A 26,323-nucleotide genomic window follows, 5' to 3' on the forward strand; every position below is an offset into this window, starting at 1 on the left:
CTATAGCATGAGTGGAACTCTGCTCGCAATTCCTTGGAGTGGGAGCATCTCCAGATGTTGGTGAACTCCATATCCCATCAGGCGCAGCCAGCATGACCACTCATCACCAGGGGCAATGGGAGCTGTGGTCCATCACCATTTGGATGGCCACATGCTCCTCTTCCCTGACTTAAGTTAAAAGCCAGCAGATAGAGTACAAGTCAGCAGCATCAGAAATCCCAAAAATCCATCTAGCAGTTCCAGCTGCTGCAACCTAAAGTTCCACATAACTTGTTAATCTACAGGTCTCAACATGCAAAGGCCCACTGAAACAAAAGAAGTCTTCATTGACCTTCTGAAAACGTGTGAGGTGTATGTCAGAGATGTGTGAGCAAGAAAAGGATGGGCTAAGGACAAAGGGGGAAATGCAGATTGCAGGCAGGAGCTACTAGCAAAACTCCTTTTGTATAAAATTTCCCTGCAAAGGCATTCAAAGGATCCTGGCCTTTGCAGAGAACGAAAACGGAAGCAGCAAGTTTAGACTGCAGAATGAAGAGACATCAGTAGTGCCACAAGTGGGTTTCATCAACAGCTTGCATCCAGAGCAGCAATCACCAACCTTTTAGGACCAGGGGGCACATTTTTAATTCTCTGAGTGTGCAGAGGGCTCCAGTCACAAAATAGCTGCTTTTGGGGTGGGTGTGGGGTGGCATAACACAAAATGGCTGCCACAAGCTGCATGGCTTAACCCAAAATTAGAGAGAAAGCCACTCCTGACAAGCTTATGCTTAACATGGGAAGTCAGCTATGTCCTGCTTGTGAGATCACACAATATTGATTTTACACACACAAATATAGATGCTGCCAATGTTTAATAGCAACAAGAAATGTTCCTCAGTACCAGGAAAAATATACAAAGTGGCCACACCATACTCACTCTCATGTCACAGGAATTGCTTAGAAGGTTTTGCCCTATAGCTTTCTTTCCAGGTGTGCTAGAAACTAGTTGTTTTTTTTAAATGAAAGCTCAGTCTTGGGCATCAGCCCAAGTGCACAAATAATAACCTTCATGGGCACCATGGTGCCCACAGTCACTGACTTGGTGACCCCTGACTTAGAGCAATCTATTTCCAAGGTTCAACAAATTCAAAGCAAATCTAAGAGCTGATGAAAAAGAAGAAACAAGCACTCCCAGTTTCAGATGAAATGCCCCCTCCTTGCTATAAAGGCATGGGGCCCAATGAACAACAGCCCCACCAAGTAGAAGCAGCTTACCTGTGGCAGAACGATTGTCCTGGAGTTATCAGCCCACACAACTTCCACTTTGCTGCTGAAATCCACACGGGCCACCTGACCCACAGAGGGCTATGGAAACAAAACACAACAAGCCTTAGAGCCAGCTGAACTCCACCTTCTAGAATATCAGCAATTAGCAACTACTTTCTCCAAGTGAGTGGAGCATGTAAGCAAGGAGGAGGATTGAAACAGAGTGAGCCAAGAGAAATTGCAATGATTCCTGCTGCTGCAATTGTACGGAGGGGGATGTCACGTGCAGGACATTTCCCAAACAAATCCACCTCAAAGACAGTGAACTGTACATTAAAACAACCTCAGTGCTAATCTCCAGTCTCTCTGAAGAATCCATTTCTAAAGTATTTGACAGGCCTGCCATCTTGCGGTGGATTGAGGAACTGGCGTTTGAGCCTTTCAAACCTTTTCCCCCTCGGCAGATGGCGTCTTTATGTGGTTTTCTCACAGAGATGATCCACGCTGAACCTGCCGTTGTATATATGCTGAACATGTTCACAATAGGCTGTCTCTGTCACTCTGTCAGCAATCTCCAATACGATGCTGGAGACAAGCCTTTAAAAAGCCCAATTAAAATTGTACCCAGAGCCGAGTAAGTGATATGTCGGTGTTCATAAGCTGCTTAGAAGTTTCAGGTCTGCAGATTTCTCTACACAGCTTCATTACTGAAGAAGGCAATTAGGAAGAGGCATGATGGCCTTTTAGGCCATTAATTCATGCATGTATCATCTCTCCACTCAAATTATGTAAGCTTTCCGCTTCTGCGGCTGATAGATTCCGATGACCTCATTGTTACGTTCTGGTTAGCTATTGCATCTGCTACAAGGGGAGGACCTTAGTTCTATGTATGTGCCGAAAGAGAAGAGCCTCCCTTCTAGAAAGTGTGCAAGGATGCATGTTTATTAGGAACACTAAGCAGGACAAGACGGCCTATCCCTTTTCAGTCCAAACCAAGGCACAGAGGAATCTGGCAACTGCATTTCCCCCTCCCGCAGTATTAGGCCCCAAGGACATGCAAGACCTACCTCATTTTCACCAACTGAAGCACCATCCTCAGCATTGCCAATGCGGATCACAAAATCAGTAGTGCGGAAGCGGAAGTCTGGGTGATCAGCGATGTCATACACACTGACATCCTCCTCCTCCCCAATCAGCTGGCAAAGAACACACCATGTTTTAAGACGAACCCTCGTTCAGATTTTCCATTTCCTAAATGCTCCCAAGAACGACATCCTGAAACTCAAGACATTCTGCATGTGTTGCTGCTGGGTTGAGATATCTGGTACAAGGCCTCATGCATATATAATCTTTAAAAGAGCTCTGAAGATTTGACTAAAACAGGTAGGCACCCACAACTTTTACCACACTGTGGTGGAAGATTCAGAACAGGAAACCTCTATGTGCATTTCCAAAGTGGCAGAGTCATGTGAAAGGAGGACTGTACAGTCCTGTCCACCTGCACCAAGCTCTAACCTTCTACAATACACTCATTCGGGGCTCCTGTTCTCCCGCACATGGCACCAAAACAGAGGATGAGAATAAATCAATCCGCCCAAGTTAATATTTAACATAAAGGAGGATCCAGTAAGAGGATCTTAGAGTATGAAAAACACACATTCTATTTTTTACTTAAGTTCTGACACCTAACCTTGATCTGGCATTGAAAAAAAATAAAATCCACATTAGGGTTTATTAGGGAAAAGATTGGAAAGAAAAAAAGTCAGCACAGTATCTATCACTTTTAAATACAGCTTTTCCAGGATACTGAAGTGTACAATGAATAAAAGTAATAAGGGCACACAAGACGAGGACCTTTGCTTCTTACCTCAACATCATCTCCACTAGGCCTCAACTTGAACCATTTCACCACACAGGTGCGGCCAACATGGTCACCTGACTGCACCACTCCATACATCCCAGGATCCTGAGAACCCTGTGCTATTTAGGATTGAAGAAAGAAGACTCCAATAAGAGAGAGCAGCATACTGAAGCGTCAAAACCTCTTTTTCTAGAGGCTTAGGCAAACAACAGTGGGAAAAGGACTAATATTCCACAAGGATTAGAATCATAGGATTGCAGAATTGGAAGGCACCCCAAGGGCCGCTCAGTCCAACCGTCTGCAATGCAAGAATCTCAACTAGATCATCCATGACAGATGACCATCCAACCTCTGCTTAAAAGCCTCCAAAGGAAGGAGAGTCCACCACCTCTTGTGGGAGTCTGTTATGGACTGGAAGTCTCTTAATAGATAAGCAGAAAGAATATTCAAACACTTACTTGCGCTACTCAGGTCATACTCAACATAGAATTAAGTGGATTGTTCCCCTCTCCTCCACCTGTGCACCCACTAAATCTGGTCTGAGGGTTCCCCCAACTCTCTGGAGCAGATTTGGGGATAGCATGGGGCACACATTGGGGAGGAGAGGGGGGAAATCACACTGCGCTAGTGCTAATCCTATTTAAATGAATACAGCCCCTTTTCCTTTCATCTACGGTCCACTAATTAAAATACTGTATGGAGACAGATTTTAGACACAAACTGAAGAGTGGATTATTCTCTTTGGAGAAATTCTATCTGCCAAATATAATAGGAACAGTTGCCATATCGGAGGACTGCCTGTATGTTTTTTTTAAAACACCAGGATAGATCAATTTACAATATGGTGAATAGGCAAAAACACCTTTCACTACTGCCCAAATACAAAGGGGTACCACATTATCCGATCTATTACTTTAACAATTGTGAGGGTCAAAGTTCATCAACAAAGTAAGATTCTCAGGAAAAATTCTAAAAGTGGACAATGCTGGTGTTATTATATTCAATGTTATTGGCAGTCTAAAGATCCAGACTCAAAACACAATTGTAAAGGTGAAAACAATGCGCATCACACCAATTACCTCTTTTGTCCACCACAAAATCCCCAGGGCAAAACTCGTTGTTGTCCAAGTGATGGACAGGAAACAGCTCATTGGAACGAATGGTTTTCTCCACTGTGCCATCCTGCCACATCACATCAGCTGAAGTCATCGTGGTCACCACTTCCACAGCAACCCTGTGACCAAAAAAGGCAGCGAATTACAGAAGACGCCTCCTACAGCAAGCGGAGTCAGACAAAATGGGGCCTTCTGATCGTACCAATAGCAATCACATCAGATTAAACTAGTTCCTTTCAACTATGTGCTTCAGCAGCTTCTGTTCTCATCAAGCACCATCCATTGTTCTATTGAACTGGGAAGAACAAGCGGCCCAAAATGTCTCAAGAATGATCTTGGCCAGCTGCTGCAGAAAACATCATGGGTACCATTTGATTCTTTGATTTCTAAAAAAGCTTTTATATCTATTTTTAGGCTTGAAGGACATGATTCAAGATGAACTTGCAATTTTATCTAATTGTCTGGAAGCAATGGGTAGTGACTAACAGATAACCTAGTTGTCAGTACTGTATGTACTTGATTTTAAACCACCTTATAGTCACTTGTAAACTTAAAATGGTGAGGCATGCCTATTGCCTCGCAGCTTAATTTCCCCCTCTTTTTAATGGTGGTAAAAGAGGTTGGACTGACATCTTACAGCTGAATGGGCATGATACTGCAGCTCATATACAGTACTTCTTAAAGCAGGAATGGAGAACCCTAGGCCCATGGTTTAAACGTAGTCCCCCAAGCCTCTCTATTTGCCCTTCCTTGGGACTCTTCACAGGCCTCTCTATCTCCCCTCCTCAGCCACATCCAGTACTGGCCCTTGACTCTGTTTGCCTGGATGGAATGCACCAACCAATGGGGATAATGCTTTTTCCTTCCCTTGATGGAGGATACATAGGAGTGTGGAGTGTATGTGTAGAGACTAGTGTCCTGTATAAAGAATAAGTGCTACCTTTCTTCATTGCTCTGCCCTCCTTGACTCCATTTTTGAGATGCAGGGATCTGGAGCAGAGCTCCCTCGCCCCACCCCCACCTCATCCTCATCTTCCACCCCTGCCAGCTGATGCCCTCTGCTTCATGCCTTCCATTAGCAGCGGCCCGGACAATGATACCGAGGCAGAGCTCCGAGTCACCGGCTGCAAGCTCATTCAGACCCCCGGGATCCTCCTGAGCCCCCTTTAGCATATTTATTGTGGCCTCTTTCTCTCTCCTGCCTGGTGGACTCGACTACCCACCCCGCTTGCTCCCCTCATTGGCCAAGGTGTGGATGAAGAAGCTGGAGCAGCTGCTGGTGGACGGGCTGTGGCACTGCTGGACTTCCCAGTTGGCATCTACACCAAGTGCAGCAGAAACGCCAGAATGGAGAAAATTCTCCTCTTTCCAAAAGTGTTTTTTTAATTCCCACATATATCGGAAGGCAGCCATTTATAAGGCTGCAGTAGAAACTGGGGTTTTGGGTTACTTGGTCCCAGAGAATGGGAAAAGGCAGTCAGACTGGTGTCTTTAATTGGGTTAATTTTATTCATTCTATAGAAATCTGTGAGGTCTGAATTCGAACACTTGCCTCATACTGGGCATCCATGGAGTCATCGCAGTTTGCTCTTTGCATTTCTCTTGAAACACAACCAAGGTGAACGTTCTACACAGGCCGTCAAACTAAAAACCCATCCTGATGAGGTTGCACAAATCCTTGTGCCACGGGCATTTTAAATACGCACTCACATTTGACTGTGAAAACTCAGAACTGGCAGGATTTAATGGCATGTTTAAGGGCAGCCTTACCTGTCGCCTGGCTTAAACTCCCGGGAAACCTTGGTTTTCTTCTTCTTATGCTTCCTCTTGAGGTTTTTGATGGAGAGTGGGATACTCTTCTTGCGCCCTGCGCCACTGCCACTTTGGGAAGAGGCTGTGGAGCTGGCAGAGGAGGTCACGGAGCTGGTGTCATCTGTGTCGTCTGCTGCTTCATCGTCAGCATCCTGTTCTATTGACTGGAGCTTGTAGTCTGAGGAGCCATCATTCCGTTTCAGAACAAATGGTGGTTGCAACTGCAGCCCAGCTGCTTCGCAAGGGACGCCTTTTCCTGTTCCATCAAGGTGCTCTTCCTTTACTTCTTGTAAGCTTACAGCATCATGGGCAGAGTCCTCTAGTTCACCTTTTAAGCCGGCTTTAGGTTCTTCAGATGGTTGGTCACCAGCTGCAGCAGATTCTGCTTCAGGGAGGTCAAGGGCACCCTGCGAGTCTGGGGATATCGACATGATCTTCACTATCTGCTTCTTCAACAATCTCCTCACCTACAGAAAATAAATGATGGTCAACAGATGCAGCCCAAGAGGTAGGAAGAGTTTTGCCAGAGCTAATCATGCTGCTGAGTTGAGCAGATGAACGGTTTTGTATTCTATGCAATCCTTGGACTCTATTTTCCTTTAGCATTTTGGCCCTTGAGTGAAGACTGCTTTGACTGGAAGACTGATGGGCAAGTCTTCCTTGCTAGCCTAGAGTTCTCTACAGGAGTAGTGACCACTCTATTGAGAAGCAACAAGCAACTGGGTTGCATCCAGCAAACGTGTCCCATTAGCACAACGACTTCTGCCTGTACAACTGGCTCAATTCAAAGGACTTCCTTGCCCAGAGCAGATATTGGGGGTGGGGCACATGGGGGAGAGGAGAGGGAGAGGAAGTCCTTTTGCATAGGTAGAGGGGTCCTTGTACCAACATTACTAAAACCCACAGTGGTTATGAATGGCTGACCCAGGAAACACCCCTGGCAAGTCATTTCTAGGTTTCTCCATCAGAGTGACTCAGTTCTGGATGTTGTCAAGCAAGTCCAGCCCACTAAGAAGAGCAATGAAGACAAGCCAGCATGACAACATCATGTCACTTCCAGGTATCCAAGGTGATGCGGATAAAAGCACAAGTAGCCAAAGGCCACAGAGGCCTTAAGAGGCCAGCAAAATACAGTAAGAGGAGAGTGTGGAGGAAGAGACTTTAAAAGTTCATTAGCTGTAAATGCACTGGCAAGGTGAAACACAACAGTTCTTGAGACGTTCTTAAGAAGGCCTTATTAATATACTATGTTGTCCAACTGGGACTCAGTTGCCCAGCCTTCTTTACAACGCACCTCTCTCACCAGGTTTTTTTTAAAATAGCACCATTACTATGGTTTTCTGTTCAAACTTATTTCTTAAGTATGTTTACTGGCATTTAGCAGAATTTTCACTGCAAAAAGTGGCAGGAACGAGTCTCCGAAGTTGTGAAGCTATCCTTGCTTTCTAGGAGGAAGGTTAACTTTTTCTTGGAGGACTTCATATCCCCAACACTACATCTAGCTTCATAACAATAAATCTAAAGCCATTAAAACTTAATGTTAAGTCATGGAGGGAATACAAAGATTCAGCTATGATTAAATATAAAACTAAAACCTTTTTCATTATTCAAAGCCAGCAGAGCACCATCCCCAACAACGATACTCCCCACCAGATTCTGTTCTCTTTCCACCCAAGAGCCACTCACCCCAACAGAAAGTTTAGTAATCAATTTATACATTTTAAAAATCCCCACAAACTCCTGTCACTCTAGTTTAGGGACTGAGAACCTCCAGCCTGTGGGCAATTTCCCCCAAATTGCATTCACTTGCCCCACATTATATGCGCAATCAGGTGTGCGGCAGGTATAGACATGGCTGGATTGGAAAAGCAACCAACTTTCCCAATGGGGAACTGCAGCTGATCCCTGCAGAAAGCAGGATTGAAGTCACTGCCCATCAGCTAATCTGTGGTGGCAAGGATCAATAGGGAAATATAAATTCTTGGGCTCATTACAGTCTACAATGTGTCATAACTGACACAAGGCAATTCAGAGTATTGTAATGTCAAACATACCAACACTGAGAGAAAAGTGAGGTTCCCAACTGTGTTTCCCTCATATTTGCAAATACAAAAGGTGAGGGGAAAGAGAAGAGGACGTGTAGGGGAGAATCAGCAAGCGGAATACTTAAAACTTTTTTCTGCACCGTCAGTTCTCCCCTGTAAATGTGCAACCCAGACGTTACTAACTGGTTCCCACATATATCCTGCCAAGTTTCAAAACCAGAAGTAAGTCCTGATGGAGAGAAGATTCCCTAGGAGGTACTTGCACAAGAGAACTTCCAGGTTTGGGAGGCAGTTATGCTCCCTTCCCTCCCTACTTTTTACCTATAAGTGTCCTCATGCCTGCAATCCTCTCACTGCAGCAAATAAGAGCTTAGGAACCTGGATGGTAATGTTTAGTTGCACTAACTGGAGTGGATACCATTTCTGTTGCCCCCATTGAGTTCTGTAACAAAGGAAATAAGCAGCATCTAAGGCAGCCATGAGAGGAGAAAACATGCCAATAATTCCAGACACTGCCATTGTCAAGGGCAGGCCATGCTCCTGTCCCCAGGTGATAATATGTTATCTACTTCTATAGCAAAAAGCAAAACACTGCAGTCAGGGGAGCAAGACCTGCCAACACCCCTTCTGGCTGGTGACCTCAACCTCCTCTGTCAGGATGTGGGGAAATAAGTGTAGCCGTGAATATTATACAGGTTTCAATTAAAACATGCACTTTCCTCCTGGCATATCTCTATCATGCAGACGGACATGAATCTTATTATTATTAATTTAGAAGATTATCAAAATTATACAAAATGACGTTAGAATTGGCTAAGCTGTTTTTTAAAAAAAGGTTAAGATAACCTTTCGCTGGAGGGGGAATTATGGCACTTAAAAAGAATGACACCTACAAATAGACCCTTCTTAAGCACTGTGGGTTTATCTAGAAAGAGATCAACAAATGTCAAAATCTGCTGATGAGTTTACATGGAAAAATAAGCTATTTAGAATATTAACAGCCTTTTAGGAGGAAGGTGGCATTTGCATGCTGAAATTGGAGACACTTAGCTACCATACAGGAGGAAGAAGTTCAAGGCTTTTTAAAAATAGATATAGAACAAGTGTTTAGTACAGTACCTTTTCAGGCTTTACGTTGGATACGAAACAAGGACAGGCCACCTGCAATATTAAACACCACAGTTTTGGTATTATTGATGAAAGCATGGGAATATTTAAAGAGGAAAATTGTGTCCAAAGAAACGATTCACAGTTTGATTGCATCTTATTCATATTTTAACCCAAAGGGGAGATTTAGAAAATTTTGGTTCCGTTTTCTTAGAAGTAAATGCTGGTTTTGTAGGGGGGAAAATACCACTATAGTGACACATGAAACCACTTACGCAGGCTGCTAACTAGCGAGCCAAGCAGACAGACAACCATGTTTCGTGACCTCAAAAAGATCACAAAACCAGGGGGTTAATTGAGCCTAAACCACTATTAATGCCTGTAGACTGTACTTGGTTGGATCTGCAAGCAGGATTAAGGAATGTAGTCCCCACAATTCTCATTAAAGAAATACTGTACTGAGAGACACAGACCTACCTGCTACTAACAGAGCTAAGCAAATTACACTAAGAACAGCTATAGTAAATTGTCCATAAACTAAAACTACAAGGGCAGAAATGAAACTTAGCACGTTATTACAACAAGACACTGGAAGACACTAATAAGCTGTCCTATCCTAGTTAAAGAAGAGCACTCTTTAGAAATATGTGAATTTCCACATTCTGTTCATTATTAACAAATATGTTGAACTCTTTTTCACTGTAAAAAGTAGCTGCTAGAATGGTATACATCTGATAATGGAAAGATACCAAAACCCTCAATATATTTGAATGGCTATTGAAGTGAAGGGATTTAGCAATTGTAAGTATTAAGAAGCTACAGTACATCACAGGCTAGGCAGGGGGGGGGGAAATAAATTCACTGAAACGTAAGTAGAGCAGAAAGGTACAAAAGTACTTCAAAAAGGAAGGAGGCAGCTATACACTTGGTAGAAGCAATATAAACATGCATGGGAGGGACAGAAACCATGATAAATGCATGTTCTTACTTGACCTAAGAGAGATGCTTGTTAAATTCAATCGATACACACAACTTTCTCTGAGCTAGCTACATTTTCCCTCACTGTGCATTGAAGTGAATGAATAATCTCAGAAAAAAATCCCATGTAGGTAATAAGCAACATGGGTGGAAGTTGTAGAGAGCCGCTGTGAAAATGCTTTTTAAAAAACGTTTTGAAAAATATATTGAATTTGCCATAAGCTCGCCATTGCCATCTAGTGTCACATTTGTATAATGCACTTAAAACACACGTAAAACGTTCTGTTTGCAGCTGTATAGCTAAGTCCCTGCTACACAAATAACACCAAGCCAAACCATGCCTTAGTGGGAATGTGCAGACTCTCAGAGAAGCAATTGTGGGTGCTTTTCAAATTCTCTGCTCCTGCTGTGCTGTTCTGAGCCAAGCAACGGTTTGGCTCCATCTTTTTGTCTGCACCCAAGGCTGGTGGTTTGTTTTGCTCTAGACAAGCATGAGCCCAGGTTTGGACAACACACTAAGCCAATATAATTGGTTTAGCTCAGAACAATAGCAAACAGGACCAGAAGAGGAGCAAAGCAGCTGGGACGTCTCCAGGAGCCTGTGCATTCATGCTAAGTCATGGTTTGGATAAATATTACATGAGAACATGTCTCAGAATGGTGGAATGAATATGTTGGATGGTTAAAACTAAAAAGAGAGAGATTTTTTTCTACTTGAAATCACTGAAAGAATTTAAACAACCACCTGCAATGTAGATTCTAAACAAATCTCCATCTCACATTTAGGATCACTGAAGGGGCCAATCAACAGAGATTTACTCTGAAGACAGCGCACCATCAGTGGAATGCATCAAAATTGGGTGGACATTCGTATGCCCCTGTTAACATATTTTTCACATAAATTGATTATAGGTTACAAATCACTTCTCAGTGACTGATCTTATCTAATGAATGCAACAGTTGCCAAATGAAGGCAAACTCATCCTGTAACAACTCTCTCTCTCTAGATCATTCAGCTCAACAAGTTCACATTTTCTCTGATCATCAAGTATATCTTTTGAGCCACAGTGCTACTGGCAATTTGCTTTCTTAACTGTGGGATCACACAGTTTCATTGGAGCCACTGTCTCCTTCCTGACATATATTTTAGGGAAACATGGACACCAGTAATGGAATTATGGTTAAGACTAAGCAGGTACTTCACTTAATTGGTGTTCTTCTGGCACCTGAAGATGGTTAAGAATATTGGTTAAGCAGGGAACCTACTCAAGCCCTAATTGCAATCAACACTGGTGCAAGTATTTCTCTTACGTGTGGGTAAAGGAAAACGTGCTCTTAATACAGAGGAGGCTGCAGAAGGAGTACAAGGGTGTGTAGTTCCCAAAAGCTCACTACCATTATCTTAATCACATCAGTGGATTATCATCTTAACAAGACTGTCAAAACAGTCTAGAGAAATTCTGAATAAAAGAACTTTCCAACGAAGTTTGATGTTCTGTGAAGCAGTTTGATGTTATCAGCCGAACGATGGCAGCATACATACCTTTTTGGCAACAGATCCATCTCCCAGAACACAGTTTCTCTCTGGGCACTCGCATGTGATTTTTGCTGGCTCCACTTTCTCAGGAAACACATAAAGACACCTTTCTCCAAGTTGCCGCTCAGCATGGTCAAAGCACCCCAGGCGCTTTACCCTGTCAAAAACAAGGTGACCGTGATACCACCTTACTGCTGGCTGATACAATTTCCCCCTAAGTCCTAGCACTGGCTGAGACCTCTACAGGGGCTTTCATGTACTTACAAGATAACTTTTTTTTGGTGGTGGTGGGGAACTGTTTAGGAGAGAATGACAGTACTTCCTCATTTTACATAGGTTTAGGCTTAATTCAGCAGCGCAAAAGTATTTGTTAATGCAGGACAAAGGGGAATGAAGCATACTGTGAAGTTTGAATGTGGAGGAGGAAAATAAGCAGATTGTTAAAGTCCTTTTGCTCTGTAACAGCACACAAACAGCTGTGCACATGCCATTTCATATTATTAGATCATTCACCATCCCACCTCAAATGTTTGCACCAAATGCTATAGCAGTAACTCTGTTTTCATCCAAGTAAACTATTGCTCTTCTGGTAGCAACCTTCTGGCAGAAAGCAATTTAATGGGGGTAGTGCTTTTAGGGTATTAATATGAAGAACTCCTTACCTAGACAAGTTCTCTTGGGTGATTAAAGATGGTGGGGGACTTATACTATCTGTACCTCCAGGACAGAAACTTTTAGTGATCCAAGTCACTTTCAACTCCACCACCTGCACCTAAGGAAAACAAGGCAGAGGAGAAGAGAACGGTTTTAGAAAATTCCACTAGATTAAATGTCAAGTAGCATTTAGTTACTGAAGTTGTTAAGACACTCATACTTTGTTATCTTTTGTCCAACTCACAGAATGCCTTTAGTTTGTCTAGGACTATAATCTTGGTTTTGGTGCTGCATAACTGTATCAGACCCAAGTAGCTATGGCATGAAGAAGCAGCTATTTGCTTTTTGGAAACAAATCGAACAAACCTGCTTTTTATCAAGCTGGCATCACTTACCAAGGATTGTTCTGTTCATATACCAACCTTGATACAATCTAAAATGAAGGCTATTTTCATCCTACAGATCATTCATGGCCGGGCTTGAATGGGGACTCAAATCAAAGAACCAATCAGGAAGTGGAAGTGAAAATGGGATCATTTCTAGTTTAACCGAAGCACAAATGATAGGTGAGGTCCTCACTCACAAGCTGTACATAATTTTAAAACAAATATCGATCCTAAACGTTTGTAGAATTTTTTTCCAGGAATATTTTTTCATCATGTTTGGTTCAAAGGACACAACACAGCTTGTTCTGTTGAAAACTCCAGGCAAGGCAGTGATCCCTTAACACAATCAAGTTCACTGAGCCATACCTCTTCCACCACCACTCTGAACTTGCTCTTTGTGCTAAGAACAGGTTTCACTCCTGAAAGCCACTGCACATTCGAGAAGACTTTTGACGGGCCAATGAGAACTTGCCCAGGGTAAAAGCCATATGAATCATCGAAGAAGAGGCCCTGAAAAGAAGAAGCAATACAAGAAAGAAGTGCAAGTCAGAGCCAGGTATGGTTAAGCCCACATTTTGTCCCTGTGGAATGAGACTCCTGCGTTCCAGTCCAATGCTAGTCACTAACGAAATACTTAGGCGAACAGAACTTGTTCCAAGATTCCTTGGTCTTGAAGAGCTCTTTCTCTGCTATAGTCAACCACAACAGCAGTTTCTAAGGCAACTAGGGAAATCTTAGGTACGCAGGATAATAAATAGTGTAAGAAAATGTCATAAGGTACTAGAAAGGAACAGCTCCTAGTTTCATTTGAATTACTTCAGTACCAAGTAGCAGAATCTCAAAGGTGGAAAATCTACCATGAAAATATGATTGAATTATCTTCAGTGACTTCTGGAGTTCTTGCATTCAATTGCTCTATTTCCCTAGTTATAAAGGTGGAAACAATTGTTCTTAACATATGAAATTTCAAACAGGCAAGGTGGACATCTGAACAGTGTGAGAGCTGTATATTTTCTGACATCCGTAAAAACAACAATGTGATGATAATAATTTATTATTTATATGCCGCTCATCTGACTAGGTTGCCCTAGCCACTTTGGGAGGCTTCCAACCAATTAAAAACATTAAGCACAGTAAAGCATCAAACATTAAAAACTTCCCTATACAGAGCTGCATTCTTCTTAAAGTCAGATAGTTGTTTATTTCCTTGACATTTGACGGGAGGCCGTTCCATTGGGGAGGGGGTACCACTACTGAGAAGGCCCTCCGCTTGGCTCCCTGTAACCTCACTTCTCGTAATGAGGGAACCGCCACAAGGCGCTCAGAGCACTTACTGACATTTTCTACTGATATCCAAACCATCTTTGCAAATTGCTAAATTCTTTGCTATAACATTTTCCTTTCGGTAAGGCGTTTCACAGCTCAGTAATCCTCAAATTAAATACAGACTTTGCTTTGGGGGCACTGTGACTCAGCCTCCACATTTTAGGCAGAATTTGCTGATTCGGGGGTTCTAAGTGTGGGCTTTTTCTTTTATACCTTCCCCTTCCCATATACTTCTCAAAAGTACTTTTACCCATCTTCTGTAACTTTTCCCATTCTCCTTTCACACTTACGCTACAGTGTGGTTAGGGGGCTGGGCTGTGGAGGCTGTGGTACTGAGGCCCACCATTTGAGGGTAAGCTGATCTGTTGATTTAGTCTGTGTTTGTGCTCTATATGGGGCTACTTTTGAAGGTGACTCGGAGGCTATAACTAATCCAGAATGCGGCCGCCAGACTGGTGACTTGGAGCGGCCACCAGGACCATATTACAGTACACTGGTCCTGAAAGAGCCACATTGAATTGTGCTCCGAAATGTACTTGGAGCCAAAATGTTGGTGCTGACCTTTAAAGCCCTAAACGGCCTCAGCCCTGTATACCTGAAGGAGTGTCTCCAACCCCATTGTTCAGCCCATACCATGAGATCCAGCAACGAGGGCCTTCTGGCAGTTCCCTCACTGCGAGAAATGCGGTTAAGGGAACCAGGCAGGAGGTCCTTCTCAGCAGTAGAACCCACCCTGTGGAATGCCATCCCATCAAATATCAAAGAGATAAGTAACTATATAACTTTTAGAAGACACCTGAAGGAAGCGCTGTATCAGGAAGTTGTTTATGTATGATGTTTCATTGTATTTTTTATAATCTGTTGCAAGCCGCCCAGAGTGGCTGGGACAACCCAGTCAGATGGGCAGGGTATAAGTAAGTAAGTAAGTAAGTAATAATGATGATGATGATGCTGGTGTACAGAAATTTGTGTACAAAATAAATATTCTTATATGAAAACATGTACTTTCTCTCATATAAATGGAAGGCTGTCAATCACTGTGTGGGGGAACACTGCTCCTTACCTTCAAATTCCCAACACTGGATAATCCATCAGATAGATGTGAACCCCACAAGTAGGGCCCATATGATAAAATGTATCTCTACAAACTGAAAAATATTCTAACAAAAAGGGGGAACTTACTGAGTCACTGACATGTGGACAGACATCATATAGCTTTGCTGCATCCTCTGTGCTCATAGAACACCTAAGGAAAAGCAATAATTGTTAAAAACACAAACACATATTTTGCAAGAATCAGCACTACTTTCTTAATGGCAAATATGTGTTAGCATGCTCTTATATCTAGATTTAACAACACTAAGCCATGCAGTTGGAAGATATTGGATATCATTCCATTTTAAAAGTACTATTCAATGTGTTTAACCTGGAATAGATATAGGGATGCTTTAAAAGAAGTATTACAGGTCAGGGGCAAACTATCATATTCCCTACAACAATTTTGTAGGATTTGCACAGGGAGCCTATATTAGGGGTGAGGAAGCTGCAGTCTGCAAGGCCTAATTAGGCCCATCAGTCCCTTTTGCCCAAGCCTCACCTATCAGCCCTTTGTATGATGTAATATATGACATCAGATGTAGGACCAGTAAAGCTGTAGCTGGATCAAAAGGGGGCTTTGCCGATGCAAAGTGTCACATACTTTGACACCCCCCATTATCAGCTGATTGTCTGTGCTTGAAGAAAGCCCTGCATGGCCAAAGCTTCAACAATCAACTGGAATTGGCTGTGGAAGGGAGTCCCCCCCCCCACTTTGGGATCTCCCTAGTGCTGTCGAGGGGACTGCAGGAAGCAGCTTAGATTCAAAGTGATTCCTGCAATGCTTTGAATGCAAACTGCTTTCTGTGGAAACAAACAAACAAACAAACAAACAAACAAACAAACAGACAGACAAACAAAAAATCAGTTTAAAAAATTGAGCTTTTTTTCGTTCCAGAGAAGGCAGTTTGCCTTCAAGCCAACGGAGGAAGCATTTTGAAGGTGAACTGCTTTCTCCACAGAAGGCAAGATGCTCCATTTTTAGGAACACTTTGCCCCCCTGCAGAGACTCCAAAGGGGCTCCCTGTCACCAGCGATCAGCTGATGGACAGTTGCAGCAACCTGCTTTAAGCTTTGTCAGGTGTCAATCACGTATTGCCATTGTGACATCAGATGATTCACTGGTGGGTGGTTCTGCCTAGCTGTTGAAGTTGGGCTACACATGTGAAGAAGGGGGAGATACTGATCAGGTTCACTGACCAAATCAAGGTATTCATACCTGGCCTGTATCTTACCATGTCAAATTCAAGGTGCTAACATTAAAGGCTTTATGAGTTAAAGATGTGGGACCTGGGTATTTGTTGCAGCATCTCTCCTCATACCAAACTACCTCATTTGTTGCAGCATCTCTCCTCATACCAAACTACCTGATGCTTGTCTGCATGGCTGAGCGCACAGAACTGCCCAGTCCTGTGAGTGTTTACGCAGACGTTCTATCAAGTTTAATGGGACTTGTCCCATGAAGTCAATGTGCACAGGATGATAGCTGAAATTTGCCACCCTTCCCCAACCCGGCGCCCCCTCCAGTTGTTTTGGATGACAACTCCCATCAGCTCAAGCCAGTATAGCCGAAGAGAATTGAAATAATAATAATAAAAAACACATATGGGAAGGCTGGCTTACATTTACTCAACCAAGAAATTAAAGGCATGCTCTGTAACAGAAGCAACAGGCATACCTGGCACCATTGGAGAGCTTCAGGATGATTTGGTTCTTTAAATCATACACTTTTCCAAGCCACCAGTCATAGGCAATGCAGTCACCGTACATGAAAGGCTGAGGGGTAGAAGAAAGTTATGGTGCCTGCTTCCTTGGTTCATTTAGTCACAACTAGAGAACGTTGTTCAGCTCATGGAATAAAATCAACTGAAGTTCAGAATTAGGGGACATCCGGCATATAAAAGAATTTAACACTTGTACATTTCCCTGATTACTGAAATAGGTTTGTTCCACCACCCTACCGTACTACAAGATTGGGGAGATGGAAAAGTGTTACTGACAAATTTTATGGCAAAGGTGAACAGTAGCATATCAAGTAAACTGGGTAAACTCCAGGGTAATCTCACAATCACAGTTAAGTGATTGAGGAAGCACAACTGCCCTTCTTTCTTACAATCAATTCAGAATTGCATCTCTCTGCCTTGTTAAGAATACCAGCAGAAATACTTATCTTCGTTTTGGAAGGATTCAGACTATAGCCAAAACCATTTTGTAGACCCATTCCCTGCCCCCTTTGACAAAAACAGTAAAAAATGAAATAAAGGTAGGAAATATCTAGAATGAACAAATGAACTCAGAAGTTACAGGCAGCCAGTTCCTGTACATTTTTATGTACATACTTTGTTCCTTTAAAGATTTTACTAACACCATGTTTTAACTGTACTGCAGCTCAGGATCACGCTGTTGCCATGGGACTGCCTTGATCAAGTGATCACCCCAGCTAATCACTATGCAGAAGCTTCTCACCCCATTTGTTATAGACTAAGCCTTTGCTCAGTCTGACAGAAGCTAGCAACATATTCAAAAAATAACTAGTGTGGCAGTAATGCAAGTACTGCATCATTTACTTCAAATATTTATATACCACCATTCAATATTAACAGTTCCAGGGCAGCAGTTTACAGAGATTAACAATTAAAAACAATTAGAAAGCATGACAGCAGATAAGGAACTCCTCAAAAATTAAGTTTTTTTAAAGGGCTTTTACTTTGTCTTTATAGTACCAGACAAATTAGGTTTGCTTGGCCCCAGGAAAGGCATCCCAGAGTCGGGATACTACAACCAAAAAGGTCATAATCCATATAAGAGAACCCAGGGAAGTGCCTTACAACTAACATCTTAATGCGCAGACAAGTTTATGTGGTAGTAAGCAGTCCTTCAGGTATCTGAATTGCATCTCATGTAGGGCTTAGAAGCATTACTCTCTCCAGAGAAGACTCTAGTCTTGTTAAAAGAAACCACTCACATTAGGGGATGTAACATCATCCCTGCCTGTTCCTGATTAAATCTGTTAAGTTGTTAGCTTTCCTGCTGTGTGAGGATAAGTAGTTTTAAACATGCTCACCCAGATATTCTGAAGATCTTTGCTGTTGACGGGATAAAGGATACAGTTGGTCCCTACCAGTTTTACGGCACACTCTATATTCACATCAATTACTGTTCCACACTGGCTGTCCTGGAAAGGTGAACAAAAGGTTTTTTAAACAGCAGGACACACAAGTTGTGCAGAAACAGACAGCCCTGAAAGTTTCACCTGCTATTTATCAGTAGAACACAAATTCAAGACCCAAGAAAAAAGCAAGTAACAGAGTTCCTATTATGCCTTCTTTCTTGAGAGAATTGTCAACTCTGCATTCTTTGCCTGCTTGACCTCCTGTCAACTTTCTTTGGAACCTAGTTTATATAGGTTCCTTTCCCTGTAAGTTGGGGACCCCTGGAGATCATCAGATAGTTTGCTTGCTTAACTAGATAGCAACTGCCTAGTAAGTAAGCTCTCAGACCAAGTTTGGTCTCTTCATTTTACCCACAAGCCGAACGAAAGTAATGTGGTAATTTCTGTAGAAAGTCGGCATTCTCTCAACCTCACTATATTGCTATGTGGGGATAAGACTAATGTAACAATATTCAGGTATCACACTCTTTCAAACACTTGAAATATGCTGTAGAAATGTCAGATATTTTGCCCGCTATCTGCAGAACAAGTATCAGAGCAAAGTATTAATTAATAAATAAGCCTTGTTTATTGTGTCGCTTTGAGCTTGTAAAGAAAAGCTGGGTAAAAATGCTCCGGATCAATGCTCAATTGTGCCTGCTTACTGTTTGGCTCGCTGAGGAAGAGGATATGAACCCAGATGCATCATTAACTCATAACTCAACTAATTCTTAGTCAACTGGCAGCTGCTGTAATAACGTATTTTTATTTATTAATGAGCATAGTCCATTACAAAATGCAGCTGATGGCTGAGTTCTGTAGCTGTTCCCAAACATCAGGGTCTATTAATGGAAACACACATAGACACACACACTTTGGAGAGTTGGCGCTTTATAATATATGAATTAGCTCACCAACCATATGATGACGCTTTTCTCCCTTCCTCCACCCACTGCTGAAACACATTTTAAAAATGGCTCTCATTGCTAAATAGGTGTCTTTGTTCATCCAGAAGGAGGACTCCAAAGGGGAAGAGTACAACCTTTATGATCTAGTGTGGCCCAGAAAGTCTTTGGACATTACATGCACGTGGGGTGGGGTGCGGAATGCTCTGAGTTTCTGGGAAATGGGTAGACTCCCAATGCTGGGCTTTTAACTTGTAATACAGGTCAACTGGCATATTAACATGCATTAACTTGTAATACAAGTCAGGACAGTGATTCAGAAAAGTACAAGCTTTTTTGTTATATGTATGCCACTCTCATTTTGATGATGCTACCAACATAATGCTTTGTATTTTGTTTCTTTAAAAGGTAATATACTCGTCGTTCCCTATATAGAATATCTTGCAGCCACTGAGAACACAATGAATACACACAAAAGTGCTAACTGCAACATAACCATGAGTTGGGGGGCTTTAAATCAGCTGGGGTTCAGAAATTCTCTTGATCACCAAAAGCAGTTGAAAGAAACATCAAAAAGGGTTCCAGGAAGAGTGTTTCCAATGTTAGCTACTACACATCACTTGTTTCGGCAAGTACAGACATACCCAAGCATCCTAGCACATGCATTGTTCTCTTCTTCATCTGAACACTGTGTTGCATGTCTTTAAAATAAATTATGATGGAAGGCAAGAATATTTAACTTCATACGTCTGAACTGGGGTGACAAAACAAGGCGGAGAGTGTTGAATCCAACAGTTCTTCAACAGTTCACAAAGCATCTCCACCATGAGAATAACAAATACTGGTTAGTGTTTGGTACCCTCAGCATTCATGCAAGGCAACTAAATGTGAAACTGAACTATGCAAATTAGCTACAAAGTGCATTGTGTCGCTCGGTGTCACCCCTAACTGCCCCCACCCAATCCAGTTGCATTTTCAATATTGAGTTTGTTATTGAGTTAAGAATCCATCAAACCCCCGACTCAGGATTTCATGCTTACATCTTGCCATGGAAAAGAGAACAAGAGTGTTTTACTAAATCCTGAATAAGTCTACTGATCGGACACAAACTGAAAGTGTATCATTAAATCTACCTTTTCATTTTATAGCTACATTTGTTCCAGGACTCTGAGTAATGGTGCAAACTGATCTATGCAGAAATCAACATCTGAGCCACAGCGTCGTTTGGAAAGGCTTACTTACAGCAATGCACCTCCAATGCTGACACTGCTATTCTGGCCAAAAGGTTCAACGCACAAGATGCATATTAATATGGCTGGCTTTGGCTGCAGCTTTTGCTGTAATGTGTTAAGACACTGCATTTGATTCTATAGAATGCCATGTGTGAAACACAGCAAATGTATTTTACAATACAGTCCGATGACATTCAAAGCCAAATATTTCCTATGTTGCAGATTCAGACTATGCAAAATTTACTACTGAAACACTAGGCACTGGTTTCTCGTGTCTATACACAAAACAGAAGCACCTACCCGTGAGCCCATGTGCCTGACGACATCCCGAGGTACCACTGACCGGTCTTCAAGCTTCAGCTGAGAGGGAGGTGGTGGGGAAAAGGCAAAAGAGAGAGAGAAGATAATTAAGATGGATCTTCACTATACCTTCATATGTACAACCTGATTTCTAATCAAGTGGACTACCAGGTTGGTATTTTTAAATTTTTTACACATATGTGTGTGTACACACACATTTTGTACCAATATAAGCTGTAGCTGCACAATGAAGTAATTATCTGTACATTCATACAATGCTGCTCATGTTCATAATTCCATTTTAGTGATGGACATGACAACAAGACAAGACTATATGGGGTTTTATTTTGTTATTCCATCACTTAATTTTGCTTACTTGTACCCCACCTTTCTTCCAAGAAGCTCAGACTTGCATAAATAGGTTCTCTGAACTTCTCCCATCCAGGTACTAGTATTGTTAGCATCAAAAATGGAACTTTGGGCTGCTCTTTGTATCTGGGATGAGTATCACTACATAGCATTTACTACTAGAAATGTAGTAGAAATCTTGCTCTCTATCTGATTCCTTAGAAAGAAACTACATGGGCCATTCTGATTAGCAGAGAGAAATATGTTTTACCTCTGCCCAGAGCAGAGACATTTCAAATCACAGAGGAATGTGGATCACACAACAAGTAGTAATTGACAGTGCTAGTTTGGAGCGTGTGGGTTAAGAGGAAGATTCTAGGACTCCTGCATATAAAATGGTATGCATGCTTGCTTGATCAGATGTGCCTCTATCTTCAGATTATTTTTGGAGCAATGCCATTTCCACAACATATTGTGCCAAATCTAAAATAATGATGATGATGATGATGATGATGATGAGGCACTACAGTCATGCATGCACAGAAAAATAAGATATAGGTGTTTTATTCAAAATATGCTGTGCAATTTAAATATTATCGATCTGCCAAATGAACAAGCAGATCAAAGCAAAGGGTACTTGCTTGTGGCCAAGTCATTCTGTCTAAGAAAAGGCTATCAGTTGTGATGGCAAATAAAGAGCATTTTTAAACCACTCGTCCTCCCACTGAGCTTGCACTCAATGACAATCAACACTATGACACAGCATCTGTATTATGAACACCTGCAGAAATGTGAAATAGCAGCTCTATAGATAAATGCTCACCTCACTAAACTTGATCATGCCTGCCACACAACCGTTTCTTTACAACAGTCTCATGCTTCTGCCCCAGTCAGCACATTCAGTTGCCTCCCTTCCAACACCGTCTTATGTATCCTCCTTTTCAGCTCACTAAAAATCTATAGCTAGAAGGGCTCCATTCTCACCTTGGCAGCGCAATGCTTGTCTGCAATATTTTCTTAGTTTGTCTAACAACCATAACAACAACAACAGCAGGGTATTATTTAGCATGAGAGAAACACAAGCTCTCATTGCATTCAACAGCATTCTCAAGCCTTCTTGGCAGTTTAGAGATAATCAGCTGCCTGGTTTTGAGAAACACATAGGTGTCACTGAAAGCTTTATGCATCTCAGAAAGCACCAGGATTAACTGTATACTGCAAAACTATGTTGATAGTGGATCTCTAGCTGTACAGTCAGCAGAATGAGGTTCACCAGCAGCACAGCAGATAATTGGATTGGGTTTTCTCAGCCTCTACCCTGAAAACCTATGTCTTTAATGAAATGGTGGGATGAAAATAAAGGGGTCATTTAGGCTTCCTTGAGATATTGAAGAGAACTTGCCCCATAAAGCTTATCCACTCCATTTCAGCCAGCAGGAAAATCTGGAGAAGGATCTCCAATACAGATTGGAGAGTATGGGATAGAACTGTCCAAGTTACAATCTATTTATAACTTTAAAAGCAATAACCATAACCTTGAATTGTGCCCACATATAAATAGTTTGTAGATGAAGATCACAAAGAAGCAGAGTAATATGTTTCCGCTAGCCAAGGAATCTGAACCTGTGTCTCCAGGTCCAATGCTCCTATAGCTACAAAACACTATCTCATAGGATACATTTTTTTGTGAGGTTTCCTTAATGTACCACCATGTACACTTGCACAACATATCAAGCAAAGATATCCACAAGATTGGGCTCAGTTCAATGTGCACAGCATTGCACCCTGAGGTTGTGCTAAATATTTCAAGGCAGCAATAGTTATTTGGTTAGATGCTGAATTCAAAATCACACTTGACTCTGAGGCATGCAAGAAATAATCTATATTTCACTAAGTCTTAACATCAAGCATTGAAGATGACACTTCCCTGAAATCCAGTTGCATTGTGTGTACCCAAGACATGCATTTAATTTCCCTGATAAACAGAAGAGCCACTCCCGTCGCTCACAATGCAGAAGGAGTGTGTGAAAGCTACTGGGACAATGCAGCACAACTGCATCACTGCCGGAAAACTCGGCTGCAATTTCTATTCACTGAGTTTTAACTCCCTCTCCTTTACAGTGATGCATGAGCTGTGGTGGAGGGATGGGGTTGGGAAGAGACATTTTCGAAGATATGCATAAGCCAAGCTGAGCTGTACACAGCACACCTGCCGCACTGAATACACACTGAATACCCCAGCAGCCACATTGCTCTGTATTCTAGAGATGCAATTCTCCACAAGGAAACTGGCTGAGGATAGATGAGAACATTTTGCAACCAAAATGGCTCACACGCCTTCATGCAGAAAAGCTGCATTTACTTTCAGTGTCAAGACAAGAGTCAAGTACAATATAAATAGTGAAATATCAGAGAATGGAACAATAAAGGGACTGAAAGCTGTAAAAACTGCTTGTTGTACAATTCTGATTCCAGACAAAATTCCCAGGACTCCCAAACAAAACTGAATTGCCTGAGGTGAGATATAGCTGAAACTTCATGTTTCTAGTGCTTTTTCCAATTTTAGTACTTTTTTAGCAAGACCACAGGAGCGGCTATCTACAATAGCTTCAGATGAAGATGCCAGCTATATAGGTTGAGGTAAAAGGTACCTTGCCAGCTATATATCTATATACCAATATCTTCCTTTAAAATCACCATCATTCACACACACACACACACACACACACACACTTTTATATCTTTTCTAGTCCACTTAAAGCAGTCAAGGCATATTGTTCTATGCTTAAAGATTACACACATAACAAAACTGGTCCAAGAGGCCTCTGTACTGGGAGATTATTTTTTAATTCCTGGAAGGGCTACAAATACTGTATGTTGTTCTGTAGAAGATGTGCTAGTGGAAATAAGAGAAGTATAAACTCTTGGAAAAGTAAACAGATGAAAATTCATATAGGAAATATTTTTTTCTTCATATTTACAGTACTGTATATGGCAACCTCTAGCCTTGCTTTCCTACTACAGTCAAAACTGTCTGTAGAAATATGATATGGGTCAGATCAGCATCATCATTTCAGCATTTTTCTTTAAATCAAGTTTCTAGTCCTTATGGTTATCCAGCCTAGCTTAAAAGTTCATTGGTAACACAGTAGGCGAGGTCACAGGGAGAGGCTATTTATGCATCTGGTAGCTGGGGCAAGATTATCAGCTCCATGCTTCTCTTCCTTCTTTCCTGGTTAGCAAAATTATGCAAACATTTTAAAAACACTTAAATCTATATGTATGTGTAAAAGAATGGGGCTTTACTGCCCTGAACTGCCTATGTATTATATAGAATGCATATTTTTGCTTGTTTATACTATGGGAATATATGTCTTGCTTGCAAGTAAGTAGGATCATAGGGGTAACTTGGAGTCCTAGCAAGTGCCCCACGCCTTTTAACATCAAGACGAAGGTATCCACCACAGCTGATGCACAGAGCTGCACATCTCTTGCTCCTGTAGACATTAGGGAGACTCCTTTCTTGTACTTGTTCAGATGCCTGCCAAAAACTTCAGTTATACTGTATGTTTGTTGATTTTAACGTAACTGTTTTTGTACAAGAGATTTAAAAATATTTTTAAAGCAAGTTATAAATTTTATTTTAAGAAATTATAATAGTTTGAAGTCAAAATGATGTTGCAAATTTTATTTACCAAGGTACCAAACCCATCCCTGCCTTGCACATATTGCACCCGCCTGTCCATGGATGCAGTCTGAGAAACTAATCAATAGCCACTCTATAAAGTGCATTTTGATACAGATGATGGGCCAGTTACCACTGAGGGGAAAGCCCTTTGCTTCTTACAAATCAGTAATGTGCTGGGAAATTTCTCCTCAATTAGGAAACAAGGCGGAGCTATGTGGTTTCACTCTGCAATCCAGATTTCTGTGACTGGAAGATCCAAAATCCACACTGCAGATTGGCCATTCTTTACCATTAGGTCACTGATGTGCCATAGACTGTGTAATTAACACAAATGGTTATTTTGGAATCTGCTGGACCTAACATCCAGTAAAAGTCTAGTGCAAGTTTGACTGGGTTCCAAATACAATTCACCAGCAACTCTACCTCTAATATTGATGACAGAAGCAGTATTAAGACAGTCAGTGTCCCTTCTGAACGACATAGTACTTAATAGTAGAGAAATCTGATTTATGAAGCATCTGTCAACTACAAATGTTATACGATCCTGTACCAAAATAGTAAAGATTACTCATATAAAGGCAAGGAAAAAAGCAGTACTGGCAATCTGGGGCGTATCCATGTAATTTTCTTTGTTATTATATTTGTACTCTCCTATAAGGTCCTGGAATAAACGGAATGCTAATTTATGAGCATCAGACACTCTCTACAACAACATATGGCCTAAAAATAGTGCGAGAAATGGTTACGATTGAAGTTTTACTTGTTTATTTACAACAATTATATGCTTCCCAAAATAAGTGCTCTCTGGGTGACTTACAGTTATCAAGGGGGAGGGGGGGGGAGAGAAACCAACCACAAAACATTAACACAACAAGGTTAACTCAATTCTAAGAAGATTAGTAAATTAGAAGAGATCTTTAAAAATCTTAAAATGCCTGGAAGGGGGTGGATTCCTTTATCTGGTGCTGAAATTAGGAGGAATTAGGTGAGCCTCCCTGGGAAGACTATTCCATAGCTATAGCACCATCACTGAAATAGCTTTCCACATAGTGGGCACCTATCATGCTTCACTTTGCAGGGGCACTTAGAGAACGGTGTCAGATGATGATCTCAAAGACTGGATAAGGAAAAATGGGAGGAGATGACCTTTCAAGTACCTTAGTCCCAAGGTGTTATGGGCTTTCACAGTGAAAACCAACACTTTGAATTGGCCTTAGAAATGGTCTGGAAGCCAGCACAGATGATGAAGCACTGACATAATACGTTCAATTGTCCAGTGCCTGTTAACCATCAAGCTGCCTCTTCCCAGGCTTACTGGTTCTGGACTGTTTCAAAGGAAACTCCACGTAACACACTATGGTGATCCAAACAAGCTACTAAAATGCGTTCCAAGCCACAGAGGCCTCTTGATCCCCTGCTTATCAAAGCTGGATCCATGAACACACCTAAATAGTGCACCTGATCATTTTAAGAGGAGTGCCACCACCTCCAGAACAGGATGACCACCACTCAACTAAGCAGTGCCTCTATATTGTCTG

At 41.8% G+C, this 26,323-nt stretch overlaps 1 protein-coding gene across 3 annotated transcripts in view; it reads right to left on the reverse strand.

The window, feature by feature from the left end:
- UBE2O (ubiquitin conjugating enzyme E2 O) overlaps positions 1–26,323 on the reverse strand; it is a 57,911-nt gene that overhangs the window by 12,109 nt on the left and 19,479 nt on the right. For 2 of the 3 annotated variants that reach the window (XM_033139407.1, XM_033139405.1), the window contains exons 2-14: positions 20,750–20,809; positions 18,226–18,336; positions 16,840–16,937; positions 15,249–15,312; positions 13,107–13,250; positions 12,363–12,472; positions 11,707–11,857; positions 9,198–9,239; positions 5,992–6,500; positions 4,186–4,340; positions 3,113–3,225; positions 2,313–2,441; positions 1,255–1,344 (exon numbers count right to left, since the gene is read on the reverse strand). In XM_033139407.1, the coding sequence (XP_032995298.1) occupies positions 1,255–1,344; positions 2,313–2,441; positions 3,113–3,225; positions 4,186–4,340; positions 5,992–6,500; positions 9,198–9,239; positions 11,707–11,857; positions 12,363–12,472; positions 13,107–13,250; positions 15,249–15,312; positions 16,840–16,937; positions 18,226–18,336; positions 20,750–20,809 (1,776 nt within the window). The remainder of the gene's footprint in view (positions 1–1,254; positions 1,345–2,312; positions 2,442–3,112; positions 3,226–4,185; positions 4,341–5,991; positions 6,501–9,197; positions 9,240–11,706; positions 11,858–12,362; positions 12,473–13,106; positions 13,251–15,248; positions 15,313–16,839; positions 16,938–18,225; positions 18,337–20,749; positions 20,810–26,323) is intronic. The other variant, XM_033139406.1, reaches the window with a different exon arrangement.

Source organism: Lacerta agilis, chromosome 2, assembly GCF_009819535.1.
Source record: "Lacerta agilis isolate rLacAgi1 chromosome 2, rLacAgi1.pri, whole genome shotgun sequence".
NCBI lineage: Eukaryota > Metazoa > Chordata > Lepidosauria > Squamata > Lacertidae > Lacerta > Lacerta agilis.